This window comes from Notolepis coatsorum (genome assembly GCF_963971535.1).
Source record: "Notolepis coatsorum genome assembly, chromosome: 13".
NCBI classification, from domain to species: Eukaryota; Metazoa; Chordata; class Actinopteri; order Aulopiformes; family Paralepididae; genus Notolepis; species Notolepis coatsorum.
In genome coordinates, this window is record NC_140177.1 from 78851008 (window position 1) to 78868086 (window position 17079).

The following is a 17079-nucleotide window of genomic DNA, read 5'->3' on the forward strand; positions in this document are numbered from 1 at the left end:
CTTCCTGTCCCTTCTTCCACACGCTGTCTCCATGGATCAACCTACACACCCGAGGCTCATCAGATCATCACCAGACCTGGATATGAGACCTGCGTTCCTGCCAATCCTCGTCCGAGTATTGCTTCACCTGCCTTGGTACGAGGACTAGAACCTGTTGCTTACGCTGTCTCTATTTTTGCCTTGTCCTAACCCTGTTCTTCTGTGTGTAGGATCACACCCTCCGGTCTTCGCTCCATCCCGAGACACCACCAGCCAGGCCATTCCCTGGGAATCACACGGAGTGACCCTGCTCTCTCCTGTCGCACATTCTGTCATTCAAACCCTGTCTGCATGGTACCTAGTGATTAAACATCCTAAACCGCCTCATTCTCCTCTCCTCTCTTGGGTTCAAGATCTGATGCTACCCTAACAGTAATAGGTAGCCAGACAGCGTGGCAGAGAATATGCTTTTTGTACCCATAGATGTCCTGGAAACATGTTGACATTCTATAATATTTGAAACCTTTTTACGTGTGATTTGATTTGCAGATTTGAATAAAGTATTTAACCCTTTGTCGTGTGGGTTAACCTTCTGTATTGTCACAGTGAAAGGGTTAACCCTTTGGTCGTGTGGTAGTGAAAGGGTTCCAATGTGCGTGCGTGTGTGCAGGAGTGCTGACCCTGGTGGACATCAGAAGGAGCGTCTGGTCTTCAGGCAGACGGGATTGACTGGTGCAGAGAGGAGGCCAGAGACCAGGTGGACAGAGGTCTCTTCAGTGCAGCCTGGTGGTTCCTATACAAGGTGGTTCCATACTTCACAAAGAGACAGAGAGGAGATGCATTTTGCTCTATTATTTTAGCAATGAATTTGACACATATACAGAATTTTCCATTTAGATAGATTTTGAATTGTAGGGGGTAAAACAACAGGTGATTGTTATCAAATAACAGTGATTATTATTAAATGACAACTACATGTATGCCCAATGAGCTGTGGCATTATGCCATATTGGTTGGCAAAACATGTCATGAATATTATTGTTTTTACAAGGGATTCACTAAAATATCTCATGTGCTGCGTCGCTAAAGGCCCTATGAAATTAAAATAGATGTTCAAGGTCTTTTATCACATAGCCTATGTCCTGCACTGATTGTCACCTATATGCCAGTATCTGTCCCAACAATGTCCAAAAAGTTAGGTTAAGTAGGTATTCTTAATGGTATTTTAGAGTTGGTCATTTCCTGGAAAATGATGATGAGTGAAATGTTCTTGATAAGTCATCCTGCACACGGGGGCATATACTAATTTTGTGTCCCATGAAATGCTTTCTAGAATGACATTCACAGCACATTGTAACTAAGCTAGGACTCTGCATCTTTAACTAAATTGAACAAATATTCATGGTTAGCTTGCTAGCTAATGTCACTAATGTTGCTAATGTACGTCACAATTACATTTACATTTACATTTAGTCATTTAGCTGACGCTTTTATCCAAATCGACTTACAAGTTCTGTACGACAAGCCATCAGGAAGGGCACAACTCTATCAGCTGAGCAACAATGTTCATCAAAGTGTTGAGTGCTACAGTGTAGGTTAGTTTATTAGGACAAGTGCATGACAGTACGGTTAGTTAGGGTTAGATTTTTTTTTTTATAGTTTTTTTTTTTTTTTTTTTTTATTCAGATAATGGTTGAAGAAGTGCGTCTTTAGTCGACGGCGAAAGATTGGACGTGATTCGGCTGTCCTAACTGGGGTGGGTAGTTCATTCCACCATTGTGGGGCAAGGACTGAGAATAGGCGACTTCTCTTTGATGACCCTCCCGGAGCTTGGATAGGAGTAGGTCTGAGGCGGCCAGAAGATGCAGAGCGTAGGGGTCTTGAGGGTGTGTAGTTAGAGACCATTGACCGGAGGTAGGCGGGAGCGGTTCCCTTTGCCGCACGGTATGCTAGGTCGAGGGCCTTGAAGCGGATTCGTGCAGCAATGGGGAGCCAGTGCAGGTCCCTAAGAAGTGGGGTGACATGGGCCGACTTCGGTAGGTTTGAGATCAGGCGGGCCGCTGCGTTCTGAATGAGTTGAAGAGGCTTAGTGGCAGTGGCCGGGAGGCCAGCGAGCAGTGCATTGCAGTAGTCGAGGCGGGAGATGACTGTTGATTGGACGAGGAGTTGGGTGGCTTCTTTTGTCAGGAAGGGGCGGATCCTTCTGACGTTGCTCAGGAGGAATCGGCAGGTTCTGGTCGTCGCTGCGATGTGAGCAGAGAAGTTCAACTGGTCGTCTAGGACAACACCAAGGTTCTTGGCGGTCGGGGACGCAGTCACAACTGCATTCTAGACTGTGATTGAAAGGTCGGTTAGGGGGGAGGATTTGGCCGGCAGGTGGAGCAATTCTGTTTAGCTTAGGTTCAGTTTGAGGTGGTTGGTCGTCATCCAGGCGGAGATGTCGGACAGACAGGCCGAGATCCGCTCAGAGACATGGATATCTGAGGGAGGGAAGGAGAGGAAGAGTTGAGTATCGTCGGCATAACAATGGTAGGAGAAGCCATGAGACGTGATAATGTTACCCAGTGATTTAGTGTAGAGGGAGAAGAGAAGGGGTCCTAAAACCGAGCCCTGGGGGACACCCGTCCGCAGGGGGCGGGTGGCCGACAGGGTCCCTCTCCATGACACTTGGTAGGAGCGGTCATTGAGGTATGATGACAGCCATGTCAGCGCAGAGCCAGCCACTCCCATTCCTGCGAGGGCCGCAAGGAGGATCTGGTGGTTGACTGTGTCGAAGGCTGCAGATAGATCTAGGAGAATCAGGACAGAGGAGAGGCCTTTCGCTTTTGCTAAGTGAAGTGCCTCTGTGACCGCAATGAGGGCTGTCTCTGTGGAGTGACCAGTCCTGAAGCCTGACTGATTAGGGTCTAGGAGGTCATTCTGTAAGAGATAAGCAGTAAGTTGGTTGGATACAGCACGTTCAAGTGTTTTAGAAAGGAAGGATAGAAGAGAGACAGGACGGTAGTTGCCTATGACGGTAGGGTTCAGGGTTGGTTTTTTTATGAGCGGCGTGACTCTGGCTTGTTTTAGGGAGGTGGGGACCACCCCCGAGTTGAGTGAGGAGTTGATGGTTGCAGTTAGGAATGGGAGGATGTCTGGTGCTATGGTCTGGAGGAGTGGGGAGGGTAGCTGGTCCAGCTGGCAAGTAGTCGGACGGTTCGACGTTACCAGTGTCAGGGTCTCTGCTTCTGTAATGGGAGAGAAAGATGACAGAGTGAAGGATGAGGTTCTCGATTCAGCATTTGGAATGGGTGGGGGTTGGGAGAAGGAGCTGCGGATGTTCTCCACTTTTTCCTCAAAGAAGATCGCAAAGTCTTCGGCAGAGAAAGATGAGGGAGGGGGGGGTGGGGGGGGAGTGAGGAGGGAGGACATGGTAGCATGCAGTTTGCGAAGATTCTTGGCAGAGGCCTCGATCCTATGGTGGAAGAAAGAAGCTTTGGCATTAGTGATGGTTTTGGAGAATGTTAACAAGAGGTTGTGATATGTGTTGATGTCAGCAGTGAGGCGTGACTTTCTATACTTCCTTTCAGCTGCTCTCAGGACCTGTCTTTGTTCTCTCACTGGATCTGTCAGCCATGGACTGGGTGGGGAACGGCGGGCAGGTTTCTCAACGAGGGGACAGAGCTTGTTGAAGGAGGTTGCAAGGGCTGAAAGGAGGGTGGAGGTTGCCATCTTTGTGGAGAGAGCAGAGAAGGTGTCACTCAAAGGTAGAGCGGATAGTATGTCAGAGGAGAGGGTGGAGGGGGATAGGGACGGCAGGTTGCGTCTGAGTGAGACTGTTTGAGTTGGGGTGAAGACCTTTCGGTTAAGCACGAGAGTTAGTGAGAAGGATATGAAGGAATGGTCAGATACATGTAGGGGAGTTACCGTGGTGTTAATGATGCTGGAGTTACGGGAAAATATGAGATCCAAGGAGTTGCCTGCTTTGTGGGTGGGAGGCATGGCAGTGGGAGTCAGGTCAAACGATTGTAGGAGGGAGACTACTATGACTGACTAAGATGAGTCAGGCAGGTTGAAGTCGCCCAATAGAAGGAGAGGGGTACCATCTTCCGGTAAGGAGCTTAGAAGCATGTCCAGCTCATCTGTGAAGTGATCGAGTGGACCTGGAGGGCGGTAGAGTGTAACAATGGTCAGATTGAAAGAATTAGAGACAGATACTGCATGATATTCGAGAGAGGAGAGTGACAGTTCTGGGAGTGGTGTTACGTTTGTAGCCCATGAAGGAGATGTCATGAGGCCAGTGCCTCCACCCCGTCTGGAAGGTCGAGGTGTGTGAGTGAAGTTATAGTTTGTACATAATGCTGCAGGTGTTGATAAGTTATTGGGGGTTATCCAGGTCTCAGTTAGAGCCAGGAGCTGCAGATTTAGACTATGGGCGTAGGCAGTAATGAAGTCAGCTTTCTTGACTGCTGATTGACAATTCCATAAGCCTCCCCGTACTGTGACAGGTGTATTAGTGGCTGTAGGAGGGTAGGAGAGATTAGCCGGGTTGCTAGCAAACTGCCGTGGGTGGGTTGAATCTGTTCGAGAGGAGCAGATTGTGGATAATAGGTATGAGACACATTGTCTTGTCAAGAGTGGCAGGGAGGAAGTAGAGAAATAGCAGAGTGGGAGGGAAAGGGAGATTTTTCAGAGTGGAGTGTAAGATAGGACTAGGGTGTACTAGGTGGATCGGTGGATCCCTCTGCAGATAACTCCAGGAAAACTCCTCCTCTTTGACGCTAAACCAGCAAGCCTTTAAATCTCTATCACTAATTAGTGCTGTCTTAACACCTGGCCCTTAATGGGGGCACTTAACTAAACAAAATGGCAGTTTTAAACACGCCTGTTACAAAGGATCAGATTAAACCGAATATATATATTTATTTATTGATATATATTGCATAGTATTTGTATATCGTTTGATATCCCTTGTATATTCCTTGTACATATACACGGAATATCCCTTTAGCCCAGACCATAATATTTCATTCTCCTATTGGACAGCGGTCCACAGGCGCCAGAGCCGTGCCTCCAGAGTCAGGTTCAAAGTCACCGTCAAGACATGTCTGTGCATGCCCGGCCTTGCCCAGGGCTACGAGACAGAAATGAGGCTGGCACTAGTTTGTTCACCGTGCATATAAATATGGCGCAGGTGAATACAGAAGCACTTAGTCTTAGTCTTAGTCAGAAGTCAAGAGTTACCCAATAAGTTGAAGCCTCACCCACGATACAACGTGCGGTGAAGTATGGCCTGTTTGGCCCCAGAATAGAGCATTGAGACCGCGTGCGAATTAATAACTGAATTGTCAGAGTTTGGCGCTATACCGTCGAGTGCGACATATTTCTATTAAGTCAGTAATAGTCTATTTGTGTATAGTGTATCGTGCGGCTAAAGTTCTACAGTGACCAGCATCACCAACGCTTCCTCGTATTAGCTAGAGTTCTTATCCAGGCTGGGCTGCTTTCATGGCGCTTTCACCCGAGGAGACCTAGACGAGAACCGTGTGGACATGTACACTGGATTAATCTACCCGACGACTACATAGCCCTTTGCGGCTGGATTATATTTGCTTTGGTCCTGTGATTTATGGAGCGGAGAATCGCCGACGCTTACACGTGTTGGATTTACCCCGCGAGGAGCCAAGTCGAGTCGGCGCCTCAGAGAGCCTGAGGCCGGCTAGCTTTCTTCACTGTGGAGCTACAGTCTACGGAGAACAGCTGTATTCGTCTGTGGATCAAGAGACTATTGCACCGTCTCCTGTACTTGGAGTCTCCTTAGTCATCGTTGACCAGACTCTCTACTACCGACAGATCCTCTACCCCTGCTGGCTTACAACCAGGGGGACCCTTCCAGTATCTCCCGCTATATATTACTAGTGTACCATAGATATAATTCCCTAAGATTCAGGTTGTATAATTACCTCCTGCGTAACCAGAGAATGGACATTCATTGTTGATTTGCCTACGCACATTCCTTTGCCTTACAAGTGCATTCAAAGTATAATAGAGAAGTATTATGTACCTTTTGCTGCAATAAATACTTAAAGACAACTTTGTGTAGAACCGGTTCATTGTGGGAAGTGTTCATTATATTTAGATATCATGTACTGTATGGCCAGTAATTAAAGTACATAAAGCGGTAGTGGTTTAATGATACCATACTTATCAATACAGTCAGGGAATTGTACCCCTCAGTTACAATTGGTCCTTCGAGCCGGAGGGTAACTAGCGTAATATTAATATAGTGGTATTAATATTGACATGGCCTATGATGAACACTCCACAAAACGGTTCTCCTAAAGTAGATCGCCCGCAGCGTAGACGGCAGACACCTCAGTACTTAGAGGATTACGTTGCCAATATACTACCTAGCCTTCTACAGACGGTAAACGCGGAAAAAGTAGATAGTAAAATTATGTCCGACCCTATCGACCAGGCTACCCCGCCAATAGAGGCCCTAGTGGGTTCTAACGTAACTGACCAAGCTCACGGTAGGGACCAGGAGGGACCCGACATGACTTTACCCCCCGCCAAGACCGAAGAAGTAGTCCCCGGAGAGCTCCAGGATAAAGACAGCTCTCCAGGGATGGAACTCTACCCGCTACAAGAAGAGGAGAGCACCCCGGAGATGGATCTCCAGGACTCGCCACAGGAGAACAGATCTCCAACGAGTACTGCCAGGAGCGGATCACCTCAACCAGCGTCTTCCCCCAGCGAGGCGGACAAGATGCTGGCACAGGCATTCCTCGCCAGCCTAGCAGCCTCAACAGAGCGCGATCGACTCCAAGCACAGACGCTTAGTGAGCGCGAACATTCTTCCATGGAAAGAGAACGCCTTCAAGCGCAGCAACGGAGCGACGAAGATCGTATACGTCTAGAGATTAGACGCCTTCAGACGGAAGAGAATATGGTAAGGGACCGGGCCGAAGCCCAGCGCGCCGCCGCCGAAGCCCAGCGCGCCGCTGCCGGTGCCCAAAGAGAAGCAGAGCGCGACCTCGCTCTCACCAAGCGCGAAGCCGAGCGCGACCGATTACAAGCGCAGATAATGGAGCAGCTGATCACCAGGGCAACACCCCCTCCCTCCGCACGGGGTTCCAGGGCCTCGTCAAGACAAGGGTCAAGGGCACCCTCCCCTACCCGATCAAGCGACCCTGAGCCCGACCACCAGAGAGAGCCTATACCCCCCTCCGAACCCCTTCCCCGACCGGTCCAAGTGAGACCCAGCTACAAGGAAGAAACGGTCTACACCGCGGAGAGGCTAAATAGACGACTACAGGATCTAGAGGACCTGCCAGAGGAAGAAGAAGAGGGAGAGGAGGAGAGTCAAGCCCGACAGCAGCACAGTACTCCACAGGACCAGGAGGTCCAGTACAGCCCAGGCTCTACCCCCGCGGCTCTGCGCTACAGACCCCCGACTCAATTCACGGGTGAGCTTGACGCACGACCAGCCCCGAGGAATACACCTGGATACGCGGGCCATGGTACCCAGCAGGTACCAGCCCACCAAGAGGCGTAAGAGGAGACTCGCCTAGGAGGCCTCTCTTCCAATGCTCACCGATGTGCCAGCCATCCATGGCATCATACATTGGCACACCGACGTTTCCGGACTTCACCCACGAGAACAGAGCACAGTACACGGAGCTACGAATGTGCTTAGAGACAATGATGTCCGATGTAGCTGATGAACCGTACAAGTATGCTATCCTACTGAAGCACCTCAAGGTGCCCCGAGCGCACAATATAGCGCTGGCCTATGCCACCTCTACTACCCCATACACAGCGGCTCTAGCAGCACTCGACCAAAGATATGGACGCATATGGGACTACGTAATACAAGAGATAAGGCATATTGACCGCCTACCCCCAGCCACAGACAATCGCTCACTAGATGACCTGTCTATCAAGGTACAATCCCTGGTAGGGATGCTGGGGGCGCAAAGAGAAAAGGGTATGCACGAACTGTACGCAAACTCTAATGTCGAGAGGATTTTAGAGAAGCTTCCGCCCGCCCGACAAGAGCGCTTCAGGCGGCAAAGAGACCACCATGATCCTAACAGTCCCGAGCCATCCCTCCTAGACCTAGCCGACTTCCTGGCGAGAGAGGTCAACAGCCTACGGTTGGATACGTTCATGCGGAGCACCCCAAGCTCCAGAGAGGGACCTAGGAGAGCAAACGATGGCCGAAGATTGGTGACCGTCATGCACCAATCAGAATCAGTACCGAGCAGCAAGAACCACAGTACCCCCTCGATGAAAGAGAAGTGGAAGATGGTGTGCCCGTACTGCGAAAAGGAACACTGGTTGTCACAATGTGACACGTTCAAGAAGATGACCGCCGACGAGGTGAGTCAATGGATAAAGTCCAACCGACGCTGTTACCGATGTGCGCGCAGTCACATGGCAGCCGATTGCCACTTAAAGAAGAGGTGTAGTCGGTGTGACGAAGCCCACCTAGATGTCCTACACGACAGTAACAGAAGAAAGCCTGCACCCTCAAGCAGCACAAAGGCAAGTGTTATGTACATTGACCCCGCCAGCAGCGGGGGCGCCCGGGTGCTCTTAAAGGTGGTCCGCGTAACACTGAGTTACCAAGACAAGGTCATGGACACTTACGCCGTCCTTGACGACGGGTCAGAGAAGACCCTTCTCCTCGCGTCCGCTGCGGCCCAGCTGGGGCTGCGGGGGAGCGAAAACCAGATGACGATTCGGACAATAAGAAGAGATCTAAAGACGATAAAGGGCGAGAATGTCTCCTTCACTATCGCAGCAAGCGGGCAGCCAGAGAGACGGTATAGGATTACTAATGCTTTCACCAGCCAAGAAATAGGCCTGTCGCAGTACACCTACCCCATCGCCAAGCTGATGGATAAATATGTGCACCTGCGTCAACTACCTATACCGCTCACAGACGGTGCCACCCCGACCCTGCTGATAGGCTCCGACCATGCAGACCTCATAGTCCCGATTGACCGGGTCCACACAGGGCCCAGAGGCTGTCCTGCAGCAGTCGAGACCCGCCTAGGATGGACATTACAAGGCCCCCTCGCTAAGTCTCTTAACCGAACAGCAGCCACTAGCTGCCTCCACTCCAGAGTGACAGAAGAAGACACCACCCTCCTACAGCATGTCGAGAGGCTATGGACACTAGAGACAATGCCCTTTAAGAACGAAAAGAAAGACATTCGTTCCAAGGAAGACATTTACGCTATAGCCCTCCTCGAGCAAGGGACAAAGAGAGTCAAAGTCAACGGAGTGATGAGATACGCAACTCCACTCCTGAGGCGAGAGGGTATGCCTACCTTCCACGCCCCAAAAGAAGCGACGGAGCGGTATCTATTGAACACAGAGCGGCGCCTAGCCAGAGACCCCGCTCAAGAGACGGTGTACCGCGCTGAGATTAACAAGCTAATCACAGCGGGACACATAAAGAAAATTGACATTAAAGAGGCCGATCAGACGACCGAATCATGGTACGTGCCGCACCACAAAGTCCACCACAACGGCAAGGATCGTATTGTGTTCAACTGCAGCTACCAGATCGGATCACAAAATCTGAATAAAGAGCTCTTGCCCGGCCCAACACTCGGCCCCTCTCTACTAGGCGTGTTACTACGTTTCCGCCAAGACAAGGTGGCCATCAGCGGCGACATCAAAGGGATGTTCCTGCAGGTGAGACTAGTGGAGGAGGACAAGCCCCTGCTGCGGTTCCTATGGAGAGAGAGGATCGGGGATGAGCAACCAGCCATCTATCAATGGGAAGTCCTCCCTTTCGGAACCACATGCAGCCCATGCTGTGCTACGTTTGCACTGCAAAAACACGTCGCAGAGGACCCAGCAGCTGATGAAGAGGTCCGACAAAGTGTAGGAAATAGTTTCTACGTGGACAACTGTCTGCAAAGCGTCTCGACGCCAGAAGAAGCCAAGGCCCTTCTACTCAAGCTCCGCGCCTCCCTGATCAAAGGCGGCTTTGATCTCAGGCAGTGGGCCAGCAGCGACCCGCAAGTATTGCGCAGCCTCTCCCCCGAGGACAAGGCAGCAAGCAGCGAGACCTGGATGGCGACCATCCCAGGAGAAGCCCAAGAAATGACATTAGGACTAGTCTGGCGCTTCAAAACAGACTCGCTCCATTATAAACACACACCCCTGACCAAGGAGCAGGGAAGGTCGACTGCACTACCGACCACCAGACGGAGTGTATACAGAACACTCGCCAGACAATATGACCCGTTGGGATGTATTCTACCTTACACCACCAGGGCAAAGATGATTGTAAGAGCGTTATGGGACAAGGACCAGGGCTGGGACGACCCCATACCCGAACACCTTGCATCCACATGGAGAGAGTGGGAGACGGAACTCAGCTCACTCCCAGGTGTCAACATACGCCGCAGCTACTTCCCACCCACAGTGAGGCCGGAGACGTGCCAGATGGACCTGCACGTCTTCAGCGACGCCTCCGAAGTAGCCTACGGTTCGGTGGCCTACTTGCGTGCCCGAGAGGAGGGAGGAGAAATACATACTGCTTTCATCCTGGCTCGCTCAAGAATAGCCCCACGAAAGCAACAATCTATCCCGCGTCTAGAGCTCTGCGCAGCCCTAGCAGGAGCGCAACTCGCCACATTAATCCAACGTGAACTCACCATTCCGGTGCAAAGAACAATCTTGTGGTCAGACCCCACGACAGTACTCACATGGATCCGGTCTGATTCGTGCAGATACAAGGTCTTCGTGGGAGTCAGAGTCACAGAGATTCAAGATTTAACAGAAGTAGCAAGCTGGAGGTATGTGGACACAAAACACAACCCAGCTGACGTCATCACCCGGGGAATGTCCCTGGATGACCTCACCCGTCACAACCTATACAGTGACGGGCCAGAGTTCCTCAAGCTCCCGGAAGAAGAGTGGCCTACACCCACCCCACGGGAAGCGAGTAAAGAGGAGGCCGAAAACAAGAAATCTATGTTCTGTGGATTGAACACACTCGTCTCCACAGACCCCGACATAGACGATTGCCTCACCCTAGAGAGTGCGCAGCTAAAGACATTCCTGTGGCACCACCCAGAGGTTCAGCTCACTACTGACATTACTGCAGCTGACTACGAAGAAGCAGAACTTCTTCTACTACAACGAGCCCAGAGAGACTCGTTCCCCGATGAGCTAGACTGTCTACAGGGAGCAAAGCCCGTCCCATCAGACAGCAGACTGCTCCACCTAGCCCCCGAGAGCGACGCCCATGGTCTCATCAGAGTGGGTGGTCGTCTGCGGAGAGCTCCAGACTTACCGGATGACGTCAAGTACCCGATAGTCTTAAACAGCCGACACAAGGTCACAGAGCTGATCATAAAGAAATACGACGAGGATGTGCATCACGCCGGGGCAGAGAGAGTCTTCGCGGAGATCAGACGTCGTTATTGGATACTGCAAGGGAGAGAAGCAGTGCGGCGCTTCCAGCGAACCTGTCTAGACTGTCGTAAGTGGCGAGCGCAGCCCAGTATACCCCGGATGGCTGACCTACCTCCCTGTCGCCTCCGACTCGGCGACAAGCCTTTTCACTCCACCGGTATGGATTGTTTCGGCCCGCTGTATATAAAGAAAGGAAGAGGTACCGAGAAGCGGTGGGGTATTGTATTCAAATGCATGACCACCCGAGCGATGCATATAGAACTCCTTCCAACCATGAGCACAGACTCATTCCTTATGGCCTTCCGAAGATTCACATCGCGGAAAGGCAAACCGTCTATATTATTGTCTGATCACGGGACAAACTTCAAAGGCGGAGAAAGAGAGCTGAGAGAGAGCTTCCAAGCTATGGGCCCAGAACTTAAGACCCACCTCGCTCCATCCCAGATTGACTTCCAGTTTAATCCCCCGAACGCACCTCACTTCGGTGGAACTTGGGAACGAGAAGTACGTTCAATAAAGACAGCCCTGTACGCCGTGCTTGGGGCCCAGACCGTGGCGGAAGAAGTCCTAATGACAGTCCTCACGGAGATCGAGGGAGTATTGAACTCAAAGCCCCTCGGTTACGTCTCAAGTGATGTAGCAGATGTCGACCCAGTCACCCCCAACACACTCTTGATGGGGCGGCTGGACCCCGCGCTACCACAGACAATGTACAGGCCTGAAGAAGCGAACGGCCGAAGAATGTGGAGGTACAGTCAAGTATTGGCTGACAAGTTTTGGAACAGCTTCCTACTCCACTATCTACCGTCTCTACAGACCCGCCAGAAATGGGTGAAAGAGAGAGACAATTTGACAGAAGGAACAGTCGTCATGATTATCGACCAGTCACTACCCCGAGCTATGTGGCCGGCTGGCCGCGTAAGCAAAGTGATCACCGGTGCCGACGGAAAGGTCCGAGCAGCCGAAGTGCTCGTCCAAGGGCGGATCTACACCCGACCCGTGGCGAGGCTAATAGAACTGCCAAGGCTCCCCGATACTATCGATGACGACCATGACCCCATGACTTTGTGAACTGACCGACCCCTCACAACAGACATTGAGTAGTGGACAGTGCCGTTAATCTGTCTCTGCTTACCTAATTAGGTGGGACTAATTAGGGGGCGGCTGTTACAAAGGATCAGATTAAACCGAATATATATATTTATTTATTGATATATATTGCATAGTATTTGTATATCGTTTGATATCCCTTGTATATTCCTTGTACATATACACGGAATATCCCTTTAGCCCAGACCATAATATTTCATTCTCCTATTGGACAGCGGTCCACAGGCGCCAGAGCCGTGCCTCCAGAGTCAGGTTCAAAGTCACCGTCAAGACATGTCTGTGCATGCCCGGCCTTGCCCAGGGCTACGAGACAGAAATGAGGCTGGCACTAGTTTGTTCACCGTGCATATAAATATGGCGCAGGTGAATACAGAAGCACTTAGTCTTAGTCTTAGTCAGAAGTCAAGAGTTACCCAATAAGTTGAAGCCTCACCCACGATACAACGTGCGGTGAAGTATGGCCTGTTTGGCCCCAGAATAGAGCATTGAGACCGCGTGTGAATTAATAACTGAATTGTCAGAGTTTGGCGCTATACCGTCGAGTGCGACATATTTCTATTAAGTCAGTAATAGTCTATTTGTGTATAGTGTATCGTGCGGCTAAAGTTCTACAGTGACCAGCATCACCAACGCTTCCTCGTATTAGCTAGAGTTCTTATCCAGGCTGGGCTGCTTTCATGGCGCTTTCACCCGAGGAGACCTAGACGAGAACCGTGTGGACATGTACACTGGATTAATCTACCCGACGACTACATAGCCCTTTGCGGCTGGATTATATTTGCTTTGGTCCTGTGATTTATGGAGCGGAGAATCGCCGACGCTTACACGTGTTGGATTTACCCCGCGAGGAGCCAAGTCGAGTCGGCGCCTCAGAGAGCCTGAGGCCGGCTAGCTTTCTTCACTGTGGAGCTACAGTCTACGGAGAACAGCTGTATTCGTCTGTGGATCAAGAGACTATTGCACCGTCTCCTGTACTTGGAGTCTCCTTAGTCATCGTTGACCAGACTCTCTACTACCGACAGATCCTCTACCCCTGCTGGCTTACAACCAGGGGGACCCTTCCAGTATCTCCCGCTATATATTACTAGTGTACCATAGATATAATTCCCTAAGATTCAGGTTGTATAATTACCTCCTGCGTAACCAGAGAATGGACATTCATTGTTGATTTGCCTACGCACATTCCTTTGCCTTACAAGTGCATTCAAAGTATAATAGAGAAGTATTATGTACCTTTTGCTGCAATAAATACTTAAAGACAACTTTGTGTAGAACCGGTTCATTGTGGGAAGTGTTCATTATATTTAGATATCATGTACTGTATGGCCAGTAATTAAAGTACATAAAGCGGTAGTGGTTTAATGATACCATACTTATCAATACAGTCAGGGAATTGTACCCCTCAGTTACAACGCCCCTTTAATCAAGTCAGCTGGTTCCTCACTTTTAAGATTCACTAATAAACTTAAAATGGCTTACCCTAGTTTTCAGTATAAAGCAATGTTTCTCAGTGAGTGTGTCCTGTCCTTCCTTAACAGAGCTCAGTACATAGTGATTTCAACACAGTCTGGACTTCTGCTTTTAAACAGGGCAGGCTCTTAATGGCTCACTTAGCAAATCAGTTGCTACTAGTAAACAGGAAACAGTCCCTTAATGGGGGCACTTAACTAAACAAAATGGCCGTTTTAAACACGCCCCTTTAATCAAGTCAGCTGGTTCCTCACTTTTAAGATTCACTAATAAACTTAAAATGGCTTACCCTAGTTTACAGTATAAAGCAATGTTTCTCAGTGAGTGTGTCCTGTCCTTCCTTAACAGAGCTCAGTACAGAGTGATTTCAACACAGTCTGGACTTCTGCTTTTAAACAGGGCAGGCTCTTAATGGCTCACTTAGCAAATCAGTTGCTACTAGTAAACAGGAAACAGTCCCTTAATGGGGGCACTTAACTAAACAAAATGGCTGTTTTAAACACGCCCCTTTAATCAAGTCAGCTGGTTCCTCACTTTTAAGATTCACTAATAAACTTAAAATGGCTTACCTTAGTTTTCAGTATAAAGCAATGTTTCTCAGTGAGTGTGTCCTGTCCTTCCTTAACAGAGCTCAGTACAGAGTCACTAACATTAGCTTGATAGCTAATGGGTCGACCGTAATGCACATTCAGTGCTATTGGCTACTGTAAACGCCAATCAAAGTCCCTCCCTAGCTTCCTATTTTTACAGGAAACGCATGGAATCAAATAGCATTCTGCTAGCCATTTCATGGTGACTTTAAAGTGGGGCAGTTAACTAATGTGTGGGGTGAGGTCCGATGAGGATAAGGTCAGGGTTAAAGGAACACTCCAACATTTTGTGGAATACACTTATTTGCCATCTTCCCCAGAGTCTACATCGGTTTCTTCTGCGTACCCAGTAGCTCTAGAGAGAAGTCCAGGTGCAGGCTAGCCTAGCTTAGCTTGTATAAAAACAAAATGCACCAAATTCACTTAGCGCAAGGACTGGAAGCAGTAGGGAGCAGTTCATCTAGCTCCATCAAAAGTGAAGAAATACAACTTACAATAACTGAAAAACCAACGCAAAGATGGCAAATAAGTGTACTTCCCAAAATGTTGGGTGTCTTCCTTTAAAGGAACACGCCAACTTTTGGGGAAATTTGCTTATTTGCCATCTACCCTGGAGTTAGACAAGCAGATACATACCCTTTTCTTCTCTGTGCATGCATTAGGCGTAGGGAACATCCGCACTGTTAGCCTAGCTTAGTATCATTCACTGGAAGTAGGTTCCTCCATGTAGCCTAGTTCCCAACAGTCACAAAATGCACTCCAAATACAACTCCAAAACCTTCCTGTAAACATGTTGTGACTTGTGTATTTACCACGTGGAGAAATACACATTTTAAATGAGACATTTTTGTTTTCTAAGCAGATACATACTCTGAACCTTTTTTTGCCAAACCACTGGGCGCAGTGATTTCACGCATAGAATAGAATAGAATAGATCTTTATTTGTCATTGTTGGTACAACGAAAATGTGTTAGGAACATCACCACTGGCATACAACATAAGATATAGCATGTGCAAAATAATAATGTCAATAATAATAGTAATATAGTAATAAAGTATCAATGTCCCAATGTTCTCAATATATAACATACCATCATTGTCCCAAGTGCATTTAGTGCTAGTGCAAATAAATTAATAAATATAAATATTTCAGTCCAGTGAGTTGATGGAAGGACTTGCAAAGGATGAAATATTTATAGTGCAGCAATGCAAGTCCGGTTCACAGTTAGGCAGCGGGAGGTAAAGACTGTGGAGATATCTGGGAGGCTAGCTCCAGTGATCCTCCTCGCAGCCTTGACCACTCTGTGGAGGGCCTCCTTCTCTGCCCTGGTGCAGCCAGTAAACCACACCAGCAGGGGGCGAAATTAAAGCCCGCCGCCCGCCAGGGGCGCTCAGTTTTTACCTTTGGCGCTTGCCACTGGGGGGTCTGCCCGCCGTGTGGCGTGTAGACGTGTAGTTCATAACGATACTCTTATTTTGAAAATCAGTGCGGGTCTCATTTTCGCTCCAAGCGCAGTTCCAGTCATAATATCGATGGCTCCGGCAGTTAGCAGCATTCAGTTCGTATGATACTCTTATTTTGAAAGAACCCGTGGCAACGAGTCATATCCGCCCAGCCCTGCAGCGGGATACTATTGGCTTCTGCTCGTATCAACAAACACAGAGGCAGTCTGCGTCTAGTCTAGACCGGACCTCCATGAGCTACCGTTACTGTTTAAACAATGACCCAGTCAACTATTCACTTTTAGTTTAATACATGACGAGGCATTGTCTAACGGTATTGTGGTATAATATAATGTTCTCATGTAAAGATATTCCCCTCCCCTGTGTCCCCTTACCTGTGCCCCCCCCTCTCTGTGGAATAAGACATTCCCCTCCCCTTTCTTTTCGTCTGGGTGAAGTCTCTTTGACTGCATGTGTGCTCAATAAACATTAGCTAGTCCTTCTCGTTTTTATCATCTCACACAATATACATATCTCATCAATGTTACTGTGGAAAAGAGGAGGCATGATTTTGGTCTTATTTAAACATTATCTGCATTTATTCATTATCTCTAAAGAAAGGTTGATTCTTTCTTTTAGCTTTTAGATCAAATCTATCCAATTGATTAGAATCCTATTTAAAACTAGCTTTATGTGACTTATAACGTGTAACTTTGTCTCACTCATGCCATACCCCTTGGGTTTCACTATACAAGGCACCACTGTAACAGTCCAACACTGAACCTGCCACTTCGACCATGCCTTGAGAGGGATATCCTTCCCAGCGCAAAGGTCTGTGATGTCGCCCCCGGTGCGGGAGACCGGGGTTTGAATCCCACTCAAGGCATGGTCGAAGTGGCAGGTTCAGTGTTGGACTGTTACAGTGGTGCCTTGGGTGGAGTAGAGATCCTCGGAGGCAGGATAGACGTGGTTAGTTAGTAGGGATATCCTGAAGAAGAATGTTCTCAGTCAACCGAGGTTTGGATAATAACAAGGTTTATTAACCAAACAGTATAGTACAGAA

The 17079-nt window shown here is 49.0% G+C and overlaps 1 protein-coding gene across 1 annotated transcript in view; it reads right to left on the reverse strand.

Annotated features, from left to right (window-relative positions):
- The window catches only part of LOC311239416 (amyloid beta A4 precursor protein-binding family B member 1-interacting protein-like), a gene marked incomplete at its 5' end in the record, with an annotated part of 84345 nt that overhangs the window by 1252 nt on the left and 66014 nt on the right, over positions 1 to 17079 (reverse strand). The window contains one exon of the mRNA XM_084327720.1: positions 660 to 792. Within this exon, the coding sequence (XP_084183846.1) occupies positions 691 to 792 (102 nt within the window). The 3' untranslated portion in view covers positions 660 to 690. The remainder of the gene's footprint in view (positions 1 to 659; positions 793 to 17079) is intronic.